Source organism: Pelobates fuscus, chromosome 5 (assembly GCF_036172605.1).
Source record: "Pelobates fuscus isolate aPelFus1 chromosome 5, aPelFus1.pri, whole genome shotgun sequence".
In the NCBI taxonomy this organism is placed as follows: Eukaryota; Metazoa; Chordata; class Amphibia; order Anura; family Pelobatidae; genus Pelobates; species Pelobates fuscus.
The window spans coordinates 371985481-372002321 of record NC_086321.1 but is presented as its reverse complement, the minus strand read 5'-3'; the positions used below and the strand labels follow the sequence as shown (position 1 = coordinate 372002321).

At 44.1% G+C, this 16841-nt stretch overlaps 1 protein-coding gene across 2 annotated transcripts; it reads right to left on the bottom strand.

Moving 5' to 3' along the window:
• Positions 1–4717: 4717 nt before the first annotated feature.
• MAFG (MAF bZIP transcription factor G) lies at positions 4718–10873 on the bottom strand. Of its 2 annotated transcripts, none has more exons than XM_063456207.1 (3): positions 10660–10873; positions 7862–7927; positions 4718–7769 (listed from the first exon to the last, which is right to left on the bottom strand). In XM_063456207.1, exons 2-3 carry the CDS (start codon positions 7898–7900, stop codon positions 7323–7325), a joined length of 486 nt encoding a protein of 161 aa, XP_063312277.1. In that variant the 5' UTR covers positions 7901–7927; positions 10660–10873; the 3' UTR covers positions 4718–7322. The 2 variants fall into 2 exon arrangements, with proteins under 2 accessions (XP_063312277.1, XP_063312278.1); XM_063456208.1 differs by lacking the exon at positions 10660–10873 and adding an exon at positions 8021–8117.
• Positions 10874–16841: the final 5968 nt, after the last annotated feature.

Sequence of the window (16841 nt, the reverse complement as noted above, 5' to 3'; positions counted from 1 at the left end):
TGGATTCGGTTCCCCCCCTCCTTGCCCTAATAGACAATTACCAACTTATTTCAGGATACAAAATAAACATTGATAAATCAGTAGGCATGCCTCTGAACATATCAGAAGCGGACGTTCAACTACTACAACAAACGACAAATCTTAAGATCACCCGCCAACCCATTAAATACCTAGGTGTCCGACTCATGACACAATACACTGACCTATACGCAGAGAACCACCAACGCCTGCTCCAGACCCTGCTCCGAGACCTAGACAGATGGCACGAGAAACCAATCTCGTGGATAGGGAGACTGCACGCAATTAAAATGAACTTGCTACCACGCCTCCTATTCCTCTTTCAGGCACTCCCTGTGAGAGTCTCTAAAAATGACCTGAAACCATTACAGACAGCGATAGATAACTTCATTTGGGCCAAGAAGAGACATAGAATAGCTAGACACACGTTATATACGCCAAAAAGCAGGGGAGGATTGGGCCTCCCACACCTCCACCTTTACTACCTGTCTGCCTAATTGGCACAAATAGTCGAATGGCACTCGCCACCAGACTCCCACAGATGGGTGGATCTGGAAACACTTCTCATGTGCACAGACCTTTCGTTCTGGATATGGGTCCCCAAGATTGATAGACCTGAATTCCGTACAACATGCCCCACCATCATGAACTCCATCAGGATATGGGACACCACGGCACACAAATACGCCCTAACACACCCGACCTCACCACTAACCCCATATTTGCGCAACAAAGCCTTCCCACCTGGTATGAGCCCTAGAGACTTTAGGGGACTGGAAGACACAGGGATCCAACGTTACTGTCACTTATATCACTCGGGCACCTTCCGGACTTATAACCTCAAGACACTAGCTACACTCACCACAAAGGACTACTTCAGGTACCTCCAGTTAAGGGATTTCGCCAAGAGCCCCACTGTAAGAGCGGCCGCTGAGACCAGGCCCACCTTCTATGAGACAATATGTATGTCAGAGGAACCACGTACCGGCCTTATTACCCTCCTTTACACGCAACTGAGCGCCCCGACTGGTGACGCTCAAACCCCCACATATGTCACACAATGGGAGGAGGAACTCCATCAGATCCTGGAAAGTGGGGAATGGCAGGACATATGGGAGGCAGCGACAAAGGCTTCCATATGTGTCCTACATCAGGAACAGTGCTATAAGACGCTTATGCGTTGGTACACCACCCCAGTCAAACTATGTAGAATGGGAAAGACGCCCTCCGACACTTGTTGGAGAGGTTGCGGAGAAAAAGGCACATACCTGCATATGTGGTGGACATGCCCTAAGGTAGCAAAATATTGGGATAGTGTAGCTGCTCTGTTGACGGAGGTCATGGGTAAACCAATAACACCGGATCCCTGGACTTTTCTCATAGCGAAACCTCTTGACAACCTATTTCATAGAGAACAAAAATATTAAATAAAATTAACCTAGCGGCCAGGAGGGCACTCGCACAAACCTGGCTCCAGATCGACATGCCACACATAGTCAGAGTGATACATTACATTAAGGAGGCACACCTCATGGACAAACTGACGGCACAGGTAAGAGACACCTACCCACTCTTCCTCAAAACCTGGGAGCCGTGGGAAGACTACTCCAACCGCTGAGTGAATCGAACACGTGGACCTGTGTCGACCGTCCCCCCAGCTGTGGTAAGTTACACCTCCTCTCTCTTCTCTCCCAGCCCCATGCTATCTCCCCCCCCTCTACTTCCCTTCCCCCCTTCTCCACTCCCCCCCCACGCCCCCCCCCCGAGGTTGGGAAACTGTGATTTGTTCTAAAAATCTAATTCATGCATGCCAAGTACCCAAAAAAGGGCCAGTACAAACAAGTGAGCCAACAGATACCCAAAAATATAGGACATCCCCATGCAAGCAAACGAATCTTGCGTGCCCTCGTGGGATGGGGTACTCACATCCCGTAATTTATGTCCACCTTGGCTCACAAAAAAGTACCAGCAAATGGGGAGTTCACCTGACAGAATAAATCATATAACAAACCAGCACCCCCCCATGTTTATTCTATACCGTACTCTTACACTGCGGTACAACCTGCCCTATTAGCAATAGACGATGCATGTACGCTTTGATTTTACAACAAAAACCCTTGACAAGTGGTACAAAGTATGTCACTCGTTTGAATGATACATGTGATATAAGAATATCGATTATGTACCATTATCTATGTGTATTGCATACCATATGGCTTCTGCATAAGCCCGAATCTTGTTATATTGCCAACTTTGTCAAGATGAAAAATAAAGAATTAAAAAAAAAAAATAATAATACAGGGAGATTAACATAAAAATGGGAAACATCTGAAGAAAGGAGACAAGACTTGAGCCTCATGGGCAGTGTATACGAATAAATGTTTCCAAGATTGTTCTAAATTAGTTTCTGACTAGATGGTGATCCAAGGATCCCGAATTAGTGTCATGTAGTCCGGCAGTTATCTTTTTTTAAATTTAAGGGGCACTGCAGTCACTAGAACCACTGCTCTTAATGTAACATAGAATGTGACCGCAGATAGGAACCACTCGGCCCACCTAGTCTGCCCCATTAGTCCCTGGCCTTATCTCAAAGGGATACTCCAGGCACCCAACTCCCACCAACTCCCACCACCCTTAACCCTGCAAGTGTCATTATTGCAGTTTTTATAAACTGCAATAATTACCTTGCTGGGGTAAGTCCTCTATACAGCCACTAGAGGGACTTCCGTGTTCTTAGAACACGAAAAGTGTTTTAACCCCTTAAGGACACATGTGCATTAGGTCGCCCCCGCTGAGGAGGAGCGTTGGCAGACCCTGACCCAGCGCCAAGTGACATTGGCGCTGTATTCAGAAAGGTCACTGAAGGGGTTTTAACCCCTTCAGCAACATGGGATGGGGGGTGGGAGGGAGAGGGGCACTGCAGGATCCTGCAGTGCCAGAAAAACGGATATGTTTTCCTGGCACTGGAGAGTCCCTTTAAGTTTAGGATAGCGTTATGCGTATCCCACGCATGCTTTAAATTCCCTCACTGCGTTAACCTCTACCACTTCAGCTGGAAGGCTATTCCATGCATCCACTACCCTCCCAGTAAAGTAATAATTCCTGACATTTGTAAACCTTTGCTCCTCTAATTTAAGACTATGTCCTCTTGTTGAGGTAGTTTTTTTCTTTTAAATATAGTCTCCTCCTTTACTGTGTTAATTCCCTTTATGTATTTAAATGTTTCTATCATATCCCCCCTGTCTTGTCTTTCCTCCAAGCTATACATGTTAAGATCCTTTTACCTTTCCTGGTAAACAGCATGTAATGGTTCTGGTGTCTATAGCTTGTGCCTGAAGGGTCGGCAATGAAAATGCTGCTTTTTCGGAGAAAAGGCAGTGTTTACATTCATGCCCAAGTACACCAATAGCTGCTATCACTTGGACAATCAATCAGTCCGTCACTCGAGGGACTTCATGGACGAGATTGTAGGACCCACGTTCAGTGTCTCCACGCTCTGCATGCAGACAATGAAAGCTCCCCCATAGAGATGCGTTTATTCACTGGATATCTATGAGAAGTGGTTGATTGGGGCAGCACTGCAATTTGTCAAGCATGTACATTGGCCTCCCAATGGGAAAAGATTGGATCAGTTGAGATCATCACGATTGATGTTCAGTGCGCTGTGGATACAAGATAAGAAAATATATATATTTATTTTTAAACCCTTGCAGAGGGTCCATAATCTAAATGAGGAGAAGACTGTAGGTTTAGGAATACATGTTTGAATTTCTAACACTATAATGTTCCTTTAAATAGGTAGCAGATGTCTGTTATGTTGGGGAACAGGCAGTAGTACAGATCCTATGGATAAACATAAAGGCAGCTTTGGAGCGGTTACATCTTTTAGATGAGCTATTAAAAATGTCATGCCCAATTCACAATATAGTGAGTAATCCTCAATGTATCTTTTGGGATGATGAGTTGAGAAATGTATATGCACAAATCCACAGAAAAACTAAAAATGCTTGTTCCAATAATTATTTTGATGTGTAATGCTTGCTAGAAATATTTCCTTTAGGCCACTATTTCCTTCTCCCTCTGTAAAAGTACACCTCGAGACAACCGCTTCCTTTTAAACGATTCATGTGTTAAAGAATGATTGGTTTGGCTACAACCTATTTGCAAAGTACCCAAACTGGCATAAGGGGGTAGAGATTTTATCAATCGCCAGGTTTTGTGACCTATGTTTTGCACCTTTCCCACACCACCATACTTATTGTTAAAGGGGCATTCTGGACATCATAACCATTACATGCCAGCAAAGTGGTTATGGTGCAATTAGGCAATGTGGAAACTGTTTGCAAAAGCTTCCACCAAAACCAGGGTTAGCCAAGACACCCATTGCCTAGCCCCCTGCTCAGCTATTTTAATGTGGATGTTCCACTTCCATTAGCAGTATCAATTGTGTTCATATTTTAGCACCATTGAATGGCTGAATCTGTCAGCTGACATGATAACAGTTTGATCAAGAACCAAGGGATCACACCTGTAGTCTAATAACACCACAACCACTAGATCAGTATGCAGTGTGTAGGGTTCCGAAAGTGCTCTTTTAGGTGTACAAACCTATGACTTTGTGCCTGTGTTGGTATTCTTCAACCAATCCAGAGGTGTATATTTTTAAGTCAAGTGCTTGCAGTAATTTAACACAAGTCAGAACTTTTGAAAAGTGGTTTATTGACATTATACAAAATAAAATAGACCTTATATCAAACATATTTTATATACAACAGGGGCTTAACTCGAGTCCTCAAGAGATCTTAGACTGACCAAAACAGCGATAGTAAATGGCTGGGCAATCTTTGCTCAAATCACGCTGTTTGACCGAAAATCCCTATTTGTCAGGAACCCCTGAGGACAGAAGCTGGGTAACCCAAAACGTACAATAATAAATTAACACAATATATTTTTCTCCTGTTATCTACAAATGCTACAATAATTTAGCAATAAATACTGGTTCACGCGCTTTTGAGATATAACCTGTCTCAGTCACTAACTATTATTCGTAAGTCTTTCAATGAGTTTGGCAGTGCAGATCATTGCAAACGAAAGACTTGTCCAGATCACATTTGTTAAAGAAAGAAATAAGGGCGTACCAATATGTCAAGGATGAATTTAACAAGACGGGGTACATTTTATGATATTTGAATCAAGCTAGATTGAAATATGGAATCAAAATAAAATGTTAAAAATCGTATGCTCTATCATTTTAACCATTGGCCTGTCACTGTGAAATGGAGGAAACAGATTCTGCATGAATTTGGCACATGGGATTGAGAATGTCGTATTATTGTCAATAATTAGACTAGCAGGTATTTCCTTGAAAGTCCAATCATAGTAGAGAGATAAGGGGCACCCCTGGAGACCTGCTCCAAACACAATCTGTAAGAGTATCAAAACGCCCCTGATGAACTATCGCTCAAAGACATGGATAAGACCATCATTGGCCCATCATCTGTGGCTGCACTATTACTCTCATGCTTATGGGGGGCTACATATTGTTGCAGGGCAACATATCTCCAAAATCCTGTATTGAAAGAAAGTTTGGGGTTTATTTTCTAACACGGACATTATGAGAGCCAATGAGGAAATTTCAAAGATTATGCCAAAACAGTACATTTTGAAATGTAACCAACTCACCCTTTCAGCTTAATATTTGTAACTCTCTTGTCAACTTTCTACATTTCACAGTTTAGTAAACAAACTCCATATGTTTCCGCTATCTCTTAAGATCATGCAAGAGCAAACCTACTACCAAGTCATTTTCCACTGACTGCTAATATTGCTGGTGATGAGCTACTTGTCATGACCTTGTGAACAACACAAATCTTGAGATGACATCGTAAACCTGCTGGGTATGAGAATATTGTGCTATCCAAAGCAGAATAGGCTTAACAATCCCATCACTCAGCCTGCAAGAGCAGAACAATTATTTATTTTTACATTTTGAACAGAAAAGGTACGTAAATATTTAGAATTCTTCTAATGTTATCTATGACAGAATTCATCTGCAAGGGATTCAAGGAGCCCCCATCAATCTTACAGTTGCAGATGCTGTAAGACAGACCTCTAGTGTTACCATGGCAACAACTCATCTGTCTTGAATAGAGTATCACGTTTATCTAAGGTAGATTTCATGCACACATAACCCCTTCTGCTCTTTTAAGGTTTCCAATTTCTGAAACCATGTTTTCGATTATTGGTCTTTAACCCTTGTGATGGAAACAAACAAAAAAAAAATACAGAAATGTAACGCTGAATTCAACTGATACATCGTAGCATCATAACAGTGGACAAAGTGTGTTGGACATTTCAATCAACATCAACACCATGTCTGCAGGCTATGTAACCCTAATCTAGAACTTGGTATAGGTAGATCCACTCACTTCAAGGGCTGTACACCACACACCCCAAATAATAATCACAACAATTACACTGTCCTACAATCCTCAATACAGACTGGGCACAGACTTACAATACTGCACATTGACATCACTAAGCATCACAGTGACCCCACTATGCACTGGCTTACAAGTTACACTGTCATATAGTTACAAAACTACACAACAACCCACAACAGCACAGTGTGAAATCACAACACTAAACACGGTGATGTCACAATGCTGCAAACAACTCTCAACAACAAGACAACCTCTCAAGCACAGATGGACACGGAGCATTGTTGCACAGACTGACAGTCACAATACTATTTACTGAGGTCAAGTTGCACAAATTCACACAGATCCACCACATGTGAGTTAGCCAGATGTCATCACACACTAACTTGCACAAGAAGCACACTTTGACATAAAACTGACGGCTGTGTTAGGTCCTTTGGAATATTTTTGCGTCTGAATATGAAGCCACAATGTTGACAAGCACACACACACACACACACAAGTTTTCCCTATTCTCCAGGATGTTCAATGGCTTATTTGGGTGGCTGAAAACTGGACTGAGTACTCCACAATGCATGATCACAGGAACACGCAGTGAGACAAAAACGCTCACCATTTATCACCTGCTCTTACTGCAACAAAAATCATACAATGCTGCTTCAAACCCACCTTGCCACACTCAGAACCCCAACACCAGAAATCTTACAGCTTATGGTACAACTGCTTGCACCACTGGTTCTTCGCCTGGTTGTGAGCTGGAGATGAGGAGCCTTTTATCTGGCTAATGCAATATTAGGGTGTTTGTGCTTTGGGGTGTGTGGACAACAAAGCAATGGCGTCCGGTCCATCTAACACCCTATATGACTAAGCATCCGTTTTGGACTTGACTATGGTGATTACACTAGTAGCTGCCACCTTGGCTGGCATGAGAGGCCTGATCCCAGGATTAAAGGGTCCCCTTTGAGGATTAATGGGGCTGCGAGCTACAGTCCGGGCAAAGTTTTGCAGGGCCTCGTACTTTGAGCGCAGTGAGTCCAGTTCTAGGCGCATGCTTGCATTCTCCATGGCAAGCTTCTCCACTTCTTGCTGCAGTTCTGCTTTCTGTTTCTCCAGCTCCTCCTTTTGCGTCACTCGCTTTACCCGGCAGCTGGCTGCATAGCCTCTGTTTTTGAGCGTGCGTCGGCGCTGTTTCAGCTGGATAATTTCCTCTTTGGAGAGACCTCGGAGATGCTGGTTCAACTCCCGCACAGACATGGTGACCAATTCCTCATCTGTAAGGCTTGTGCCATTCTCTCCAGGCTCCCGTTTTACCTGTGCACAACACAGAATAGTTTGTTAACCTTGCCTGCGGGTCAACGAGAGGGCAGATGTGTGAGGAAACAGGACATTTATTGGTGATTTACCTTCAACGCTTTGCTATTTCCTTTGCTGAGAGTCGTCATTACCCAGTAAACTTGTGTCAGCAAACTCTAAAGAGAGGAGATGAACAATGTATATCAGTAACTTCAAAACGCAAGTTAAAAAAAGAAATACACCATTTGCAGAGCCCCCTTTACACGCACCTTCTACCTGCAGTGCACACCTACATCCAAGGATCTCCCATTCACACTTACAACAAGATCTCTCTACTACAGTGAGAGGAAATAACCCAACAACAGTCCCAAGGGAACACAACTTTAAAAATAAACTGGGAGGGGGGAACGAGAGCAGGCTAGTCATGCTGAGTCAGCAGAGTGTGTGTATCAGAGAGACGCACACATTATCCTGTGTGTGTACAGTATCATATATACACACAGTCATGTCCATGCTTTGAAAGGACATGCATAGCATCATATTACATATAGAGAACGTCCAGAATTATTAAAATTCTATAAAATTAATTATTTATTAAACATGAGTGCAAAGCACAACTGAAGGATGTTGTCTAAAGCAGGAATTTAAGAGAAGAGACAATATTGCAGAAGAGAAAGAGAAACTTCAACTTGGCTTATTTTTACAATTTAGTTTTTTGAATTGTTTAATAAACCCACCCCATTTTTCAACCCCTCACAGAAGGCCCCTACCAAAGCGTTTCCTCTAGAACAAAAAATAAATAAAAAAAATAAATAAAAAAACACTTTGCACTCAATTACATTATTCTAAATATTAAAAGCATGTCACCGAGAAGGACAGAGCAAGTTTACAGAATTTGACATTTTCTGTCATTATTCACGGCCAAACCTGATTATTTTGAAAATGTAAACTTGTGTTTTGATTGCACTTTGGAAGAATAAAACAAACAAACAAACTAGGCATCGCCACCTGGAGGTACAATTTGAGAGTGTTTTGATTTATATTAAATCATAATTGGATAAAGCCCCAGGTAGTAGAACAATTTCTAAAGAACCTTCTATTACAGTGACAAAATGACTTTAGATCAGGATTTAGCGCTAGCGGAGTCGTGCTATTATGTCCCCCAGCTGTTTACAAGAGACACATTAAATTATCCTTGTGTGGTAGTTTTTCTATAAGATTTGCAACTATGGCAATAATCAACCCAAACAGCAATATTAGGCTATATTTATTAATACGCGGGGCTCATTTCCCTGTGTGGACTGAAAGCACTATCGTACTCACACTCTTTAAATGATTTGACAGCCGGTTAATACAAGTTTCTATTACAAAACTACCTTTTACTGGCATCGTTTGGGAAACGTCAAACATACATTTTCGCTGGTGTATAAACCTAATCCACACCTTTACAGCAATTCAGTATTTCTTTTAATAACATTAATTAAACCTCCAGGGTGCACACGTTTCCACGTTAAAAAGGAATGCTGCAGGGTTGATTTAGCACCATAATAATTCTTTATTATTATAGTTTACACACCGCCATCTTTCTTCCAGCATCCATCTTCTCCCAGGACCTGAGCGAGCGTACAACACAGAGGTCTATGGAGGATTCCACAAGACCACAGAAGCCTCCATAGAACTTATCTCGCTAGGCATGAGAACTCTTTTCCCCACAGCCGTTGCTATGGACAACTGTGAGAATTGACAAAACAAGAAGCTAAACTGACAAATTTATTGGAAGAAAAAGTCCTTAATTAGTCTTATGATGGCTTCTGAAGCACTAAGCATGGGCGGTGGTGGTATACAGGATAGGTTTGTGTGGTGATGGAGTAGAAGCACTGAATGAGTAATGATGGGGTAGAAACACTGAATGTGTGAGTGGGGATAACATCTGGGGACCTACTGTTTGCCCACCGCTGGTTTAGAGAGACTCAAGGAATGAGAGAAGTTTAGAGGCTGCTAGTGGGGACGAAGTAGAAGTACTTAGTGTGAGTGAGGATAAAGTATAAGCAGTAAGTGTAAGTGGGGATGAGGTAGAGACTCAGGAAATGCGGGTGTGGATAGTGTAGGCTCAAGGAATGAGAGTAGGTTTCGGGGAAGAGGCTCAGGTAATGTTAGTGGGGATAGTGTAGGCTCGAGTGTGAGTGTGGATGTGGGGGATGCTCGGGGGGTGTGAGTGGGTATGAGGTGGGGGCTCGGGGAGTGTGAGTGGGGATGCTCAGGGAGTGAGGATGGGGTGGAGGCTCGGGGAGTGTGAGTGGGGGGCTCGGGGAGTGAGAGTGGGGATGGGGTGGAGGCTCGGGGAGTGTGAGTGGGGGGCTCGGGGAGTGGGGATGGGGTGGAGGCTCAGGGAGTGTGAGTGGGGATGGGGTGGAGGCTCGGGGAGTGTGAGTGGGGATGGGGTGGAGGCTCGGGGAGTGTGAGTGGGGATGGGGTGGAGGCTCGGGGAGTGAGAGTGGGGATGGGGTGAAGGATCGGGGAGTGTGAGTGGGGATGGGGGCTCGGGGAGTGAGAGTGGGGATGGGGAGGAGGCTCGGGGGTGAGAGTGGGGATGGGGTGGAGGCTCGGGGGGTGAGAGTGGGGATGGGGTGGAGGCTCGGGGAGTGAGAGTGGGGTGGAGGCTCGGGGAGTGTGAGTGGGGATGGGGGCTCGGGGAGTGTGAGTGGGGATGGGGTGGAGGCTCGGGGAGTGTGAGTGGGGATGAGGTGGAGGCTCGGGGAGTGTGAGTGGAGGTTCAGGGAGTGCGAGTGAGCGTTGCTCGCACTGTGTTAAAGTGATGACAAAGGTGAGTGTGAGTGAGGGGGTGCACTCAGAGTGAGCTCTGTGATCCATAATGATCCCCCTCCCCCTAATTACCCCCAAACTGCACCTGTCAGTCAAGGCTCCTCCCCTTCTTATCCCTCATGACATCACAGCCAGCGTGACGTCAGACAGCCACCATTGGAGGGGACCGCGGGATCTCACGTCACACCGGCAGGAACCGAGCGGGGTCACGTGACGCGGGAAGCCAGGAAGTCGCCGACCTGGTCGCGTGGGCCCGGGCGCCCTGTCCTCACGCCGCTGGAGACGTCACCTTCTGTTTGGTCACGTGACTCCATTCATAAAGCTCGCTTTCCAAGGGGGCGTGGCTTCGTGACGTCAGCTGTCAGGGCGGAAACTGCGGGGAATGCGGACAAACTCCAGGTGGGCGGAGCCAGGAGGCCATTTTATTGGTGGGCAATAGTGGAGTGATGTGTTACCATTACCTGTCTATGGCTGCTGATAAACAAACATAGGTTACAGGGACAGGGATTCTATAGTGTTAGGAATACACGTCACACGTTCACCTGACACCATAGTGCCCTCTGGCTCATAACGGGTTAATAACCCACTATTTACTTACCCAATTACAGCTCCGCCTCCTATGACATCATCCGGTGGGAGGACCTAAGGCGCATGCTCTCCCTATAAGAATGCATTGAATCAATTTATAAATAAATAAATGGGATTTCACTGACATTGGATGCTCTCGCGCAGAGGGTGAGGGCGTCCAATAAACTCCCAGCAGCACCTCTACTGGCTGTCTGATAGAGGCTGTAAACATTGCAGGACTCAGGGGGACACGGACACTGAACCCAGACCACTTCAACAAGATAAAGTGATCTGGTTGCTATAGTGTCCCTTTAAATAGTGCACATGGCATTAATGTATGTGGAACTTAAGCCATGTTTAGTACACCACAACCGGAATAATTATATTTAGAGTGCAATCGTTGGAGCCATTAATAGTAACGTTACAATAGTGCTTTTGAGGATTGTTCACAAACAGGTAGAGAATTCTCCTATTCTTGCACAATATAACATTGGAGATAGCATGATATCATAGAGGGGATAATGTACTAATCTCAGAATTGAAATCCAACTGGCCGAATGCAGGCAACACTAACCAGAAGAAAACTAGAGCAGAATTAGATTTTTTTTTCTCTCTTCCAGATCAATTATTGCATAAATAACCCATTAAAACTTTAAAGCGGCTCTGTCACTTTCTGGGGTTTTTGCTTAATTTGGTGACTTTGCTGCTTGGTATTCCGTGGATGTAGGGGAAGGTACGTTTTACTTTCTGAAACTGTTCCCGGTGGCCAGTTTTTCGGGTCCTAGTGCTTCATCCATCAGGAGCCCACGTGTGTTAGAATAGACCACTGAGGTCTATGGAGGATCTCACAGGACCATGGGAGGCTGCGTAGAGATTGTCTTGCAACACCTACAGTTTGATACATGTGCCAAATGCAGATACCTACATCAATGTAGAGACAGACAGTAAGAGACACCTTGATTTACAACATTGCTACTATTTGGTGAGGTGGCCATCCATTCACCTCCTGCTGCAGGATCAACACGAATCCCCTGACTTTTTGGAGCTTCTCCGCTGGATCCACCACTGATTTTAGCACCATAAGCAAAAGCCAGAGATTCAAATATATTTTTTTTATATTCGTTTTTTTTACATTTTTTTTATAATTCATTTTACAGAATAGGTCTGCCAATAGGCAGAGAAGTTCTGATAATTACCAAATATGCGAGTTCTAAGGCAAATCTTGTGGTGTGTGCATTACTTTACCAATCAACTTCACCTTTTTTTTTTTTTTTTAATTCTTTATTTTGGTTGTGCAATAAAAGTTAACAAACATTCCCGCAGTGCCACGATAGCAGTTGCAGGTGTGTCATAATATACAGCGTAATAATATTTAGTAGCACAGTTTTGTGAAGTGAGTGGTTAAGTAATTAGTGTCCTGTACCTGGATGGGTACGCATAAGGAATACCTTATAGTCATATGAATTAGACATATTAGCGTTTAGATTAAATTAAAGTATCATTAGTATTTTAAAGCGAAAAAGAAAATAAAGGGAGGAACAACAAAACATCTTGCATTGTATATCCTGCAGTGTCAGCCCCTAGTTTGTATCTTGTATCTTGTGCGGTCAGCCCCTAGTTTGTTGAGTTACTTAGCCTGAGTCTTTAGTGGGCTCTAGGTGTTGCAGGCACTTTGTGCCTTTCAGTTCTCATATAGAGAACGTGACTGTTGGGTTGGGTTGTCTGTGGGCGCCCTCGCTTCGTCGTGGTGTTTTCTGTTGTTCCTACCTGTATGTCTTGTTGTATGAGTGTGGGTGTTTAGGAGGGGAGTGGTATAGGAGAGGTCAGGCTCTGTGTGGGATTCCGGGAGGGTCGTCTCTGCATGCGTGCGGCGTTCCGAGCCGCATGCGTCTAATGTGGAGGGTAGGTCTGCGAGTTACTCATGTGTGCATATCATCTATGAGGCGTCCTGCAGTTCAGCTCCTGGTGTGTTGTGTACGCACTGGCGTGGCTGAGGTCTCTGCAGTCTCCCTCTAGGTCATTTTGTGGCGCCCTGTGTCCCATGTTTGTAAAGCTAGTTGGAGGGTGTGTCTGAGAGTTACTCGCTGCTTGAGTGTCTCTTGGGGGGGACGCTCTTGTCCCTGTTGGTGTTGGTCTAGGCAATAAATCTATTCTAATAACAGTAAAAAATATATAATAATAATGAGCGTGATAAAACGAAACCAAATTTCGGTAGCATAGTCTCTGGACTTATCCAGTTCAGTGGAGATGAAAACAATGCAGTCCCAGTACTTGGCTTGGAGTAGGTGCTTATGGGACGTGAGGCCATCTGTAGGCATCGGGTGGCCCATTGAGGGTACCAGCCGGTATCTTCCGTCATCCCACTGAGTCCTTTGGGGGGTCTTGTCGCCCCCGGCGTGGTGTCACTCCGGGTTGTTTAAGTCCGCGTTTCTGTGTAGGGTCAGGGTTTGCTGCCTTCAGGGGTGTTGTCGCTTGTTGCGCTGCGGTGTGCGGGTCCGGTAGCGGGAGGTTCCGCAGAAACTCTGTATGGTCTTCAGAGGCAGTCAGCGTGTGTATGGAGTCCCCCAGCGACACCACTAGGGTGCCCGACAGCCCCCATCGGTACCTGATTCCCCGGTCTCTTAGGATCCGGGTTACGGCTGCGAATCTGCGCCGGTCTAGGAGGACCGCAAAGGGTAGATCTTCATATATAGAGATCCTGCAATTGGCTATCAGCAGGTTTGGTCGTTGCCTGGCCCGGGCCATGATGGAGGATTTCACGTTTATGTCCCTGGTCACCGCTATTATGTCTCGCGGTGCGTCTGCGGGTGCTGTAGGGGCCTTTCGGACTCTGAAAGCCGTGACCAAGGTTGGTGTTCCGCCTTCGTCCTTGAGTCCCAGGGCATGAAGTACTTCGCGGGCGAAACCTATTAAGGCTTCTTGTCCCACCGTTTCTGGTGCCCCGCGGATCCTGATATTCCGCCTCCGGTGCCGGATTTCCAGGGATGTCACAGTGCGGGATAGACGCTGCACTTGCTGGGTGAGTGTGTCTAACCGGGTATTAGTGTCGTCCAGCTTCTCCCCTCTTTCCTTATCTTTGGCCTCTATGGTTCCCATGCGGTGTCTCAGGCCGCCAATCTCCTCCTGTACCCCGGCGAGGTCCGCTTTCCATACCTCCCTCAGGTCTCGGAGGAGGTTTTTGATGTCCCCTTTAGTGGAGGGAGATTTGTCCGAGTCCGAGTCTGTCCTCTGGTACACTCTGCCATAGGTCTGGGGAGCTTGAGCTCTCTCCTCGTCGTGTGACGGCTCAGAGTCGCTGGAGCCGCATGGGTCACCGAGCGCCATGTTTGCTCTGGCCTGTGAGGACGGCCTGTTAAAGGATAGGCGAATATCGGAGTGACCTGCACCCTCTGTTTGGGCGATTTTCCTATTTTTCCGCCCCATCTCTCTTAGGAAAGGTTGTGAGGTAGGTGAAGTCGTCGTGGATCATGCACTTTAGGGCTAAAAGTCAGGTTTTCTCTCTATGGAGCGGGAGCTCTGCAAAAGCACGACCGCTCAGTAGCTCAGCCAGCCACGCCCCCCCAACTTCACCTTTTATAACAGAACACTGCATGACTGCTCCTATATATCTTGGTTGAATTGGCAAGTTCCATTAACATTCAAAATATAACGTCACAAACTACAAAATTAAGATCTACAACCTGATACCTACCGCTTTATTTTGTAAGACCCGAATAACTAGTCAGATATCATATTAGGATATATCTTAAAACAGTTTGCCTGAAATGCTCATTTTACTAAAGGTCATATAATAAGGGAAAACATGAGATAAGACTACAGACAAATACAATAAAACAACAGAGATACAAGAGCCAGGGTGCTTTAAGGTCATGGAAAATATTTACACAGCAAATAAGAGAAATTTGCCTTTTGGACTCGTGTTGTAACATATAATATGCTATATTTCAGATTTGATTTTGTCATGTGAACGGCAGACACAATAACTGAATACAAGCAACGTGAACAGACAATGGCATTCCAAACAAATCCTAATGATTTGAATGGCCACACTGTGCAAGAATCTGTGAAAAGTGTGGTCTTCAAGCAGCACTGTCACCATCTGGGGAATTCACAAAGACCCCCGGATTAGGACATCACCTCTGGGGGCAGGTAAAGGTGGGATTTACTTACACGAATCTCTCCCTTGCGGGCGTGACCAGCTTGTTCTAGCGAATACTCTTCAGTGCCAGGAGCTGACATCACTGCTGTACTCTCGCGCATGCATACATAGTACAGCATTGAGACCTATGGAGGATCCTACAAGATGGAGACAGAGCCAATTCCCTGTGACGGCTGTCAAGATTTACTCTGTAGCTCCGTTAATAGTCTAGAAAGTCGGGGGAATAAAATATACAGAGAGAAAGTAGTCCTTACTTTGACTCTGTATATCTGTTGACTGGGTCAGAATTTTAGTGAAATCCAACAAAGTCAAAATGAGTTTTTCGTAAAGATTCTATCGGACAGTGCAGCTTGCCACGGAGTTAATGTGATCAATCTATCAATATACGGATTGTAATAATATTCTCTAAAGCCTAGTCAATGGTTATGACTCTTTCAGGCCCTAACCAATCCTTACATCTTATAAAGGCGTCCAAGCATTGAACGTTTAGGTGAACATTAGTGAGTTATAAACATAGGCATTTATTAAACCAAAGTCAGGTCTGCAGTATTAGACACACAAATATTGAATTAGAGTTAATTAGGGTACTCTCTCCGATCCTGTTTAAATATCACCTAGTACCTCCATTTAGCAATCTGCCTTATTTCTGAAAGAATAAAAAAAACAGACCAAGTGGAGAAGAAAGCTTTAATGTTCAAAACCAGAATTAAAAAAAAAAATACAAGAAGTACCAAATATGTCCTTGCAGGACAGTCTGAGTGATTTAAAACAGTACCGATTTTTTGTTAACAAAAAAGGGGTTAATTTACTGAAAAGTGGATTGTGAAGAACAACGTTTGCAAAATATAAGTAAAAAATAAGTCGGTTACATTTCTCAGATGGATATTTTAGTCTAAAATGTGGAAATAAATAAAAGAGGATTTAATTTCAATTCACTACCATTGACAGTTTAGTCAATAAATCCCCAAATGTCCCATTATATTGCTTTTATATAAGAGATAAAACCCATTATTGCATTAATATGGCTAATTTAGCTCGATTGTTTGTCTCCTCTACTTTAACTTAGATACTACAACTGTTTAGTTAAGCTGGATCAAAATACAGAAAAATGTGCATATTCTCACGCCACTGTCTAACATGTATTGATCTTGTTATACGCTGTTGTGGCGTCCGTTAACACCATGTACCCACCTGCACAATAAAAATAAAGAATTTAAAAAAAAAAAATAAAACCCATTATTAAAACTTTTTACAACTGTAGTTATCAAGCCACAGTGGTTTAAGTTTGGATAAGTTCCTTCTTTGGTAGTCCTCTATATTGTTAAGATATATGTCTGAAGTTATTCTACTTTCTTTAGAAAATTAATTGTCTCTTTAACCGTATAATTAGCTTTTAACGCTGAGAATCTTATTATTCCACCCATTTTAACCATTGATTAATCAGTTGAATAATGGAATTATTCATGTACAAGCGTGATTCCGGTTTTACAAAATCGGAATTTTACATTTCTCCCCAGTGGAGTCCTCTTTGATGTCAAAAT